This window comes from Catharus ustulatus, chromosome 12 (genome assembly GCF_009819885.2).
Source record: "Catharus ustulatus isolate bCatUst1 chromosome 12, bCatUst1.pri.v2, whole genome shotgun sequence".
Classification (NCBI taxonomy): Eukaryota; Metazoa; Chordata; class Aves; order Passeriformes; family Turdidae; genus Catharus; species Catharus ustulatus.
In genome coordinates, this window is record NC_046232.1 from 141,725 (window position 1) to 152,193 (window position 10,469).

A 10,469-nucleotide genomic window follows, 5' to 3' on the forward strand; every position below is an offset into this window, starting at 1 on the left:
TGTCATAAAAGGGGAACCTTTGAGATGTTCCTGGAGGCTGTATTTGGTTTGTTTTTCTCAAGAATTCAGGATTTTCCTCAGAATGCAGGGATTTTTCAACAAAATGTCAGATTTTTCCCCCAAAATTTGTGTCTCACCATGGGCTTGTTGTAGAAGGGGAAGCTTTGGGGTTATTCCCAGTTTCATTGAGCGTGTTCCCAGGGGATTTGGGGTTTTTTTCTCAGGAATTCAGGGGTTTTCTCTAAATTTCAGGTTTTTTCTCCAAAACTTTTTTCCCCAATCCCCGATATTTTGCCCCAGATTCTGTCTCAGAGGGACTTCTTCAGCTCTGGGGGCACAGGGACAGCACGGTGGCACTGGGGACAGCCAGGGACAGTACGGTGACATTGGGGACAGCACAGGGACAGCACGGTGACAGTGGGGACAGCCAGGGACAGCATGGTGACACTGGGGACACAAAGGGACTTCTTCCGCTCTGGGGGGACAGGGACACCACGGTAACAGTGGGGGACAGTGGAGGACAGCACAGTGACATTGGGGACAGCAGAGGGACAGTGGAGACAGGTGACACTGGGGACAAAGAGGGACCTCTTCAGCTCTGGGAACAGCTCAGTGACATTGGGGACGGCACAGAGACAATGGGAACACACAAGGACAGCACAGGGACAGTGGGGACAGGTGACATTGGGGACACAGAGGGACCTCTTCAGCTCTGGGGACAGCTTGGTGACACTGGGGACAGCACAGAGACAATGGGGACATTGGGGAGAGCACAGGGACATTGGGGAAAGGTGACAATGGGGACAAGGTGGGAATGGCCACAGGGACTGCTCTGACTCTGGGGACACACAGGACAATGACAGGGACAAGGAAATGATGGGAACAAGGTGGGGGCACAGGGACAGCTCTGGGGACAGGGACAAGGACAGGTGACAGTGGGGACAGGGACAGCTCTAGCTCTGGGGACACACAGACAGATGACAGTGGGGACAGTGATAAGGACAGGTGACAGTGGGGACAGACCCCCAGCCCCCCTCACCGATCCTTGATTTTCTCGTTGGGGTTGTTGATGTCGATGCTGTGCCTGGGGCGGGGGTACTGCACCGCCATGGCTGGGACCCTCTGTGGGGACAGGGGGGGTTTAGCAGGGGCTGGGACCTCTGTGGGGACAGGGGGGGTTTAGGGGGGGCCGGGTCCCTCTGTGGGGACAGGGAGGGCTGGGACCCCTTTACCACCTGGGACCTCCAAATCCACCCCAGACCCACCTGAGACCCCCTCTATACCCCAAACCCCCCATATCCACCTCAGAACACTCCAGAGCCCCCCAGTTCCTCTCACAACCCCCCAAAATCTCCTCAGATCCTCCCTAAAAGTCTCTGCCCTGATGACCTGAGGCATCATGGGCCCATCGAGCCAGGAACAACTCTCCCTTGTGTTGCCAATCTAAATCTATCTCTGACACTTCTATCTTCGAGGCCTGATCTATCTGCTCATAGTGTCAGTGCTCCTCATTAGTCCGACTCTTTGGGACATGGGCATCCACGTGACAAACTTTCACAGGTAGCTTCTCTACCCGGGTGGCAATGTCTTTCCACTCATCAGGAGCCCAGATTGGTTTTCCCCTGCATTGCCAGTTTGCCTTTTTCCACCTTTCCGGCCAACCCCATAGAGCATTGGCTACCATCCACGAGTCAGTCTAAAGGTAGAGCTTTGGCCACTTCTCTCTTTCAGCAATGTCCAGGGCCAGCTGAACAGCTTTGAGTTCAGCAAATTGACTTGATCCACCTTCTCCTTCGGTAGCTTGTGCAACCTGTCGTGTAGGGCTCCATACGGCTGCTTTCCACTTCTGGTTCATCCCCACGATGCGGTGAAAAGAGCGTAGCATGTTTCATCTGCTGGCAGTTGGTTATACAGTGGGGCTTCCTCAGCGTGGCTCACTTGTTCCTGCTCCTCTTTGTCAGTGAGATCAAAATTTTTACTTCTGGCCAGTTCGTAATTATCTCCAAAATCCCAGGGCGATTCAGGTTTCCAGTGCGGGCACGTTGCGTGATGAGGGCAATCCACTTGCTCCATGTGGCGTTGGTGGCGTGGTGGGTAGAGGGAACCTTTCCTTTGAACATCCACCCCAGCACTGGTAGTCGGGGTGCCAGGACGAGTTATGCTTCCATGCCGATCACTTCTGAGGCAGCTTGGACTCCCTCATAGGCAGCCAAGATCTCCTTCTCTGTGGGAGTGTAATTGGCTGCAGACCCTCTGTAGCTTCGGCTCCAGAATCCCAGAGGTTGGCCTCAAGTCTCCCCAGGCACCTTCTGCCAAAGGCTCCAGGACAGGCCATGGTTCCCGACTGCAGAATAAAGCACATTCTTCACCTCTGGTCCCGTCCTGACTGGACCAAGGGCTACCGCATGAGCGATCTCCTGCTTGATCTGGGCAAAGGCTTGCTGCTGCTCAGCACCCCAGTGGAAATAATTCTTCTTACAGATGACCAGGTAGAGAGGGCTCACAATCTGGCTGTACTCGGGAATGTGCATTCTCCAAAAGCCTATGGCACCTAGGAAAGCTTGTGTTCCTTTTGTTGGCTGGTGGAGACATCGTGGTAATCTTATTGATGACCCCACTGGGGATCTGGCGCCGTCCATCTTGCCACTTTACTCCCAGGAACTGGATCTCTTGGGCAGGTCCTTTGACTTTGCTCTCTTAATGGCAAAACCAGCTCCCAGCAGAATCTGGATGATTTTCTCTCCTTTCTCAAATACCTCCACTGCCGTGTTCCCCCACACAATGATGTCATCGATGTATTGAAGGTGTTCTGGAGCTTCACCTTTTTCCAGTGCAGCCTGGATCAATCCATGGCAGATGGTGGGGCTGTGTTTCCACCCCTGGGGCAGAGGATTCCAGGTGTACTGCACGCCCCTCCAGGTGAAAGCAAACTGAGGCCTGCACTCTGCTGCCAGAGGAATGGAGAAAAATGCGTTAGCAATGTCAGTGGTGGCATACCACCTTGCTGCCTTGGACTCCAGCTCGTACTGGAGCTCCAGCATGTCTGGGACGGCAGCGCTCAGCGGTGGAGTCACTTCGTTCAACGCACGATAGTCCACAGTCAATCTCCATTCTCCATCAGACTTGCTCACGGGCCAGATGGGGCTGTTGAAGGGTGAGTGGGTTTTGCTGACCACCCCTTGGCTCTCCAGCTCACGGATCATCTTATGGATGGGGATCATGGCATCTCAATTCATCCAGTACTGACAGCGGTGCACTGTTGAGGTGGCAATTGGCACTTGTTGCTCTTCCACCTTCAGAAGTCCCACTGCAGATGGGTTTTCTGACAGTCCAGGCAAGGTGTTCAACTGCTTAATGCCCACTACGGCTACAGCAGCTATTCCAAAAGCCCACCTGAATCCCTTTGGGTCTTTATAATAGCCACTCCTGAGGAAGTGTATGCCTAGAATGTGCGGTGCCTCTGGGCCAGTTACAATCGGATGTTTCTGCCACCCCTGTCCTGTCAGGCTCACCTCAGCTTCCTGCAAAGTCAATTCCTGTGATCCCCCCGTCACTCCAACAATGGAAACATGCTCTTCCCCCACATGTTCTGATGGTATAAGGGTGCTTTGTGAACCAGTATCAACTAATACCCTATACTCTTGTGGTTCTGATGTGCCAGGCCATCGGATCCACACCATCCAATAGACTCTGTTATCCCGTGTCTCTCCCTGGCTAGAGGCAGGGCCCCTCTAGCCCTGGCTATTATTTCCTTCCTGGACATACCTACTGGAGGTTCCTTCAAGTGGGTCTGACAGATCATCCTCCCTTCTGTAATGCCCAGCACCTTGGTCATGGGAGGTTGAAGCTACCTTCACTTTAGTGTAGCTCCCTCAGTTAGCATTTCCCTCTCTGAGTTGACGCACCCGTGCTGCCAGGACAGAAGTTGGTTTCCCATCCCATTTTTCCCATGTCTTCCCCATGGTCACACAGGTTAAAAAAACATAGAAAAAACCATAGGTTAGCTCGTGGGTTGTACCCTCTTCCACTAGCTGGGGGCGTTGGGCTGTAACCTTGGGGTATGAGGCTCGCACTGGTGCTGCCTTGATCTTCCTGATCTCTTCCCTCACCTCACTTATGTCACCTCTCATCCCCCTCACCTCCTTCATCTCCTCCCTTATTCCCTGTATGCAATCCTTGCCCACGGAAGAAACCTGGGCCTGCACTGCACCATTCATCATATTGTGACAATCCCTAAGCTTGTTAGCAACAGAGCTCACTGTTTGTCGGTGCTCATCAGCATTAATCATTGCAATGAAGGTGGTATATTGAGATGGTCCTCGGTTTGCCAGATTCCACAGCATGTGCCCTGTGCACCTGACCTTGTCAGGGTCATTGTCACGCTGTCCATCCCTCCCAAAGAGTACCTCCAGTACCGCCACCTCTCTCAGCTGTTGGATCCCTTCCTCAACGGTTTTCCAATGCATTCTATGGTGGTGCTCCTGCATTCTTTCTCTGTTGACAAACCTCTCTCTTACACTCATTAAAAACCGCTCCCAGAGAGGAAGGGGGCCTGGTTCCCTTATGAATATCTGGTCCACACCTGAGTCCTGGGACAAAGATCCCAAATTCCTTGCTTCTGTACCATCCAAGTGCACGCCTGTACCCATGAGGTCCCAGACCCGAAGTAACCAAGTTGTCAAAGCCTCCCAGCCCCGTCGTGCAATATCTTTCTGCAGATTGCGAAGATTTTCATAAGACGGGGACTCGGTGATGATTTCAACCTCTGGCTCCCCTGCTGGTTGTGAGGGCCCTCCTCTCTGGTCCTCTTTGTCTAGGTGCCTTGCTTTCATTTTAGACTTCCTAGTTTCCACAGAGGCGACTGCTGCTGGCTGTGAGTGCCCTTGCAATTCAGTTGGAACCTGGGCAGATGTAACATCTATGGGTTCCACTACAGCATCACTGGATTCTCCCCCTTTAAGGCAGGGCTTCTCACCAGCTGGGGAGAGGTACTCCTTCATCATCTGGCCTATTTTACTCATCTGCTTCACTAGAACCCCCACCCACTCCGGGTGGTTCCTTTCTGAGGTGGGCTGTGGGGCAGGGTCAGGCTCTGGGGCAGCATCCCTAGTCTCTGGGGCAGGGTCAATGTCTGCAGCACCATCCCTATTTCCTGGAGTAGGTATCAGGGTTGTTATCCAGCGCAATCCCCCCTTATCTCTAAATGTTAAGTAAGACAAGCCTATCAGTAACACCAGCCACTGTATGATATCATTAGCATTTTGAGGAGATTTGAACCCTTCAAAAACTGGTGGGGTAGACCCAAAAATCTGGGTGAAGGGTTGGGAAAAAATTTCCCCTGATGTTATTCCCTCACAGTAGGTGCCATTATTAAAGTAACCCCAAAAACATGCAGTTAGTGTGTGGTATCCCTGAATCCAATGTACCTGCTTTCCAAAGGAAGTTAAAAATCCATGAATTCCTCACCTTATCAAGCCATAAAGCAGATAACAGTCACAGTGGCCTTAGTTATAGGGCTTGTGTTTATGTAAGGGTTTGCAAATGGGAGAGATACATGTGTGAACATGTGCAGCCCAAACCAGGTTAAACTGGACCACATGTTGCTAGCACACAAAAAAACAATCTTAGGCAACTGAAGAACTGTTATTCCTTTTTTCTCTGCCTCACGCTGGGCGCCAAGATCTGTCCTGGTTTAGGGGACAATATTGCCAGAAAAGAAAAAGGCGAGAGCTTTTTCCCCAAAATGGCTAATGAAAATTCCCTCCCTCTCAGTTTACTATAATTCGGAAATTAAGGAGTTCTCAGGGAAAAAGGTGTGGGTTTAGGAATAACAGTTCTTTACTGATATATCTACAAGACAAAACAAGAACAACATCAGCTATGAAAAAAAAAAGAAAATCAGTGACAAAACAGAATGAAACTCAGTTTCAGTCTTCTGTCCAGTCAGACGCCCTCCTCCACACAGTCCTGGTGGAGCGGGGGCGAAGCAGCCTTCTCTCTTCTCTCAGTCGCGGCAACTGCAGAAGCAGGCAGGCGGCAGCGGCAGGGGGGTCCCAGGTGGGAGAAGGGTGAAGGAAAAGAAACCTCAGCTCACTGTTTGCGTAACGGTTCCCAGCACTGTTCTCAGAAGCAGGAAGCTGTAGCAGTGTCAGAGTGCAGGGTGTGGTCGCACCACGGAGAAAGAAAGAAGTTCTCTCCTCCGCGTTTGGGCCGGTGAGTGCGAGTGGCCCCTCGCAAGGACAAAGCAACTTACAGCTATTCATCCCCACCCCCCTCTTTTGTCTTGAATAATTAGAAACCAGGGAGTTGCCCGGGCCAGGTTCCTTTAACATGATAATGGGAAAAATTTTCTCCAACAAGGGAAAGAGTAAAAAACTCCCCCAACCCCCAAAAACTATAAAATTATTACTCTCCAAAGAGACCTTTGAGACTTCTTTCTCCCCACAAATTGGAAGACATCGCCGAATGATCCGAGGACGTCCCATCTGTCGGTAGCTATTCCCCTGTTCTCTCTCTGTTTGTCTGTCTGTCTCCCTCTCTCTACTTCGTCATCTTTTATCTCTCATCCTCTCACCCTTACCCCAAAACTGAGTTGTTAGCCCTCAATAAACTGCTTTGCTGCTTGCTGCTGAACAAAACCTAGTCTCTTGCTGTTGTCTTTTGCACCCTGTGGTCGAACGAACCATCACGACCCCGCTCAGGTTGTGTGGACCGTGACACTCTCCCATGGCAGGATCCGCGCTGGATGATCCCCAGTGAGCCCCGGTGGGCAGAGCCCTGCTGAGCCCTGGTGCTGCTGATCCGTGTTGGGAACACACCTGGCTGGGGGCTCCACATCCTCCTGCTCCCATCCCAGTCCAGATAACATTCCCGCTCTAATTCCCTCTCCCTGTCCCGTATTCTCTGCCCGGTTGCCGTTGCCATATTCCCAGTCCCATATTCCTTGTCCTGTTCCTCCAGTATTCCTGGTCTCACTCCCATTCCCGTATTTCCATTTTTATATTTCCAGTCCCGTTCCCATATTCCCATTCCCAATCCTGTTCCCGTATTGCCATTTCCCATCCCAGCCCCATCTTCTTAATCTCCACCCCATGTTCTCTCTCCAACTGCTATTTTCATATTCCCTGTCCCATTCCCATATTCCCATTCCCAGGTCCTGTTTTCATTCCCAGTTCCCATGTCACTGTCCCCATTCCCAGCCCTGTCCCCATTCCCAGTCCCTGTTCCCATTACCATTCCAGGTTGTTGCAGTGTGTAACACAGAAGTCTCTCTCAGTCCCTACGAGAGAGAACAGAAGGCAAGAATGAAATTAAAAACCTTTCGAGAAATTAAATTACATTAACCCACACACACATGGAATTGGGATCTAGGGGTTAGTTTTAAGGATTAGAAATAATAGATTGCATAGATATGAAGCAGAAGTATAAACCTTAGTGTGACGTATGTAGAAATATGTTTTAAATGCCTTAAAAAGTAAAAGCCATAAAATGTAATATAAAATACAAGTTGCACTAATAGCTCAAAAACACAGCTCAAGACAGAATAAAAATGTGGTAAAGATATTGCTTATATTCTTCAGATAGAACAGATAGGCCATGTGCACAAGTTAGACAAGTAGACTTTTGTATTAGAGAACCAGAATTCTAAGAGGTTTAGGAGAAATGCTTCAGGTTGGTGGTTTTGGCTCACTGGGTAATTTGTCAATAAAAATCCCTGTCTTGGAGCCAGAGCTCTCTCTCGCTCCTCTCTCATTGCTCTCTCTTCCTCCACAGCCATCATCATCACCACTGCCAGCACGGGAGAGAAGAAGCAGAGGAAGAACAAGAAGAAAAGAAGAGAAGAAGAAAGGCCAGGGAGCATCTGCCTCTCGAGCCTCTGTCCCAGGCCGCAGCTTCCCCCTCTGGCACCAGAGAGCTGCTGCTGCTTCCATCGGCACTTTAGGCCACAGAGATTGCACAGGGACTTGAGAGCCTGGCACTCTTTGCCTTTGGAGCCTGCCGTGCCTTTGCACTGAACAACTTGACAGCAGCAGCAGCTGCTGTGCTCTCTGAAGCTGTAAAGCCATCCCCAATCCCCACAGGCGCTGCCATTGCCGGTGCCGCTGCTGAGGCCGCCTGTGCCACGGGGGCCTGAGGGCTCCCCAGCTGGGGCTGCCTGTGCCACACGAAGCCTTGAGCCCTGCTGCTGCCCTTGGCCAGCTGCAGAGAGCACAAGGCTTTGGCCATTGCTCAGAGGCCCCCAGCTGGCCACAGCAGCCCATGCTGCCAGCAGCCCTGGGCCTCAGAGCCCTCCCTCCTGCTGGGGCCGTGCAGGGGCCATGGGCCTGCACCAGGCTCCTCTTGTTGCCACAGGAGCAAGGCTGCAGCTCCAGCCTTTGGGCCCTGGGCCGCAGCAGCCCAGGGCAGGCCCAGCTGCAGAGCTCCCAGCCCCGCTGCCTTTCACTGCAGCTCTGCTGAGCACTGATCCCCAGCCCAGATTCTCTCTGCGCTTGCTGCTTCCACATTCCCCGTCCTGTTCCCGTATTCCCAGTCCCGGTTCCATTTCTGCTCTCTGTCCTGTATTCTGGGTCTTGGCCCTGTAGTCCCTATCCCTGTTCCCACTCCTGTACTCAGTCCTCATTCCCTTCCCAGTCACAATCCCTGTCCCTGTCCCCATTCCCGGTCCCTGTCCCCTCTCACCGGACGCCGCCGCCATCGCTCTGTTCCCCCCATGGCCCTCACGTGACCGCGGAATCCTCGCGCTGCTCCCACCCATCAATCCCAGATCGCTACAAAATTTGCATAACCACGCCCTCGTCTTTGGCCCCTCCCATTGCCTGCCGCAGCCGCCTCCGGGCGCTCTTTGCTCCCAGTTCCTTCCCAGTGCTCCCAGTAACAGCGGCACTGGCAGGGAAAGCGCTCCCAGTTCCTGCCTGCTGTTCTCAGGACCGATCCCGGTGCTCTCACTGGTATTTCCAGTGCTCTCAGTATCACTCCTAGTGCCGCGTGGGTACTTTTGGGTGTCGGCACCTGCCCGGGCCGGGCTGGGAGCAGAGGAGGAGCGGGAGGAAGAGGAGGGACACAGAAGGAGCAAGAGGAGGCGGTGTCGCTTTGGAGCCAACAGCAGGAATGCAACGGGGAGGAAAAGCCCCACCGATCCCGCACCAGGAGGGGTTGCAAACGCACAGCCCGGGGATCCCAGCAGGAAAGAGCCAGCCCGGGCCGGGGAGGCGGCCGCAGCTCGGAGCTGGGGCTCCATGAGCAGCTTCATGATGGGAAGAAGCCCCACAAGTGCTCAGAATGTGGGAAGGGATTCAGGAAGAGATTCGGAGCTGATCCAACACCTGAGAATCCACACAGGGGAACGGCCCTACAAGTGTGAGGAGAGTGGGGAGTAATTCAACCAGAGCTCAAGCCTGAGTATCCACCAGAGGATCCACACCAGGGAGAGGCACTACAAATGTGAGGAGTGTGGGACGAGATTCAGTCAGACCTCAAACCTGATTGCCCACCAAAGGATCCACACTGGGAAGAGGCCCTACGAGTGTGATAAATGCAAGAAGAGGTTTCCCACCAGTTCCCATCTCGTCAGGCATTATCGCACTCAGGTGGATGAGAAGCCTTATGAGTGCTGTGACTGTGGGAAGGGCTTCAATCGAAAGTGCACCCTTGTCAGGCACGAACTCATCCACATCAGGGAGAGGCCCTTCGAGTGTGATAAATGCAGGAAGAGGTTTCAGACCAGCTCCAGTCTCCTCCTGCTCTATCACATTCACACCAAGGAGAGGCCGTATCGCTGCCCCGACTGTGGGATGGGCTTCAAGCGAAACTCCACCCTCATCAAGCACCAGTGCATCCACACCAGGGAGAGGCCCTGTGAGTGTCACGAGTGTGGGCACAGCTTCTCACAGAGCTCTAACTTGACCAGACACCAACAGATTCTCCACTGAGGGAAGCCCTGCAAGTGCCCTGAGTGCAGGAAGAGTTTCGTGTGCTGCTCCAGCTCCATCCCCCATGGCAGGATCCGCACTGGATGATCCCCAGTGACCCCCGGTGGGCAGAGCCCTGCTGATCCCTGGTGCCGCTGATCCGTGTTGGGAACACACCTGGCTGGGGCTTCACTTCCTCCTGGCTCCCCATGGCCAGGATTTTCCTTGCAATTCCATTTTTCCTTCCCTGACACCCAAACCAGGGCAAAAATAAAAACATTGAACTAAGATGGGAATAGGAACATTTGGGTATCTTCTAGGGCATGTGGGAGATGCTGAGTTGGAGGGAGTTCGAGGGCTCCTGGGAGGGACTTGGTCATTACTCAGGGTTTTGGGCACCCCAGGCCCGGTGGAGGTTCTAGTGCAGCTGATCAAGGGCACCCTGCCCTGACACTGTCCCCATGTCCCCCTGTCCCAGCTCCTGGTGTCCTCTGTCCAGAATCCCAATCTCCCCACTGTCATTCCCCTTGTCCCCAGCCCATTCCTGTGTTACCTCATTCC

At 52.9% G+C, this 10,469-nt stretch overlaps 1 protein-coding gene across 1 annotated transcript; it reads left to right on the plus strand.

Annotated features, from left to right (window-relative positions):
- The first annotated feature begins 9,236 nt into the window (after nucleotides 1-9,236).
- On the plus strand, nucleotides 9,237-10,196 carry LOC117001983 (zinc finger protein 132-like). Its single transcript, XM_033070754.1, has 2 exons — nucleotides 9,237-9,281; nucleotides 9,387-10,196. Exons 1-2 carry the CDS (start codon nucleotides 9,237-9,239, stop codon nucleotides 9,927-9,929), a joined length of 588 nt encoding a protein of 195 aa, XP_032926645.1. The 3' UTR covers nucleotides 9,930-10,196.
- The last annotated feature ends 273 nt before the right edge of the window (nucleotides 10,197-10,469 follow it).

What these genes read in the sequence shown, in the direction of transcription:
- LOC117001983 (XM_033070754.1), top strand. Translation starts at nt 9,237, where the DNA reads ATGAGCAGCTTCATGATGGGAAGAAGCCCCACAAGTGCTCAGAAT. An exon ending in GCCCCACAAGTGCTCAGAAT is followed by an intron (nt 9,282 to 9,386) that starts GTGGGAAGGGAT and finishes TAATTCAACCAG; the next exon opens with AGCTCAAGCCTGAGTATCCA.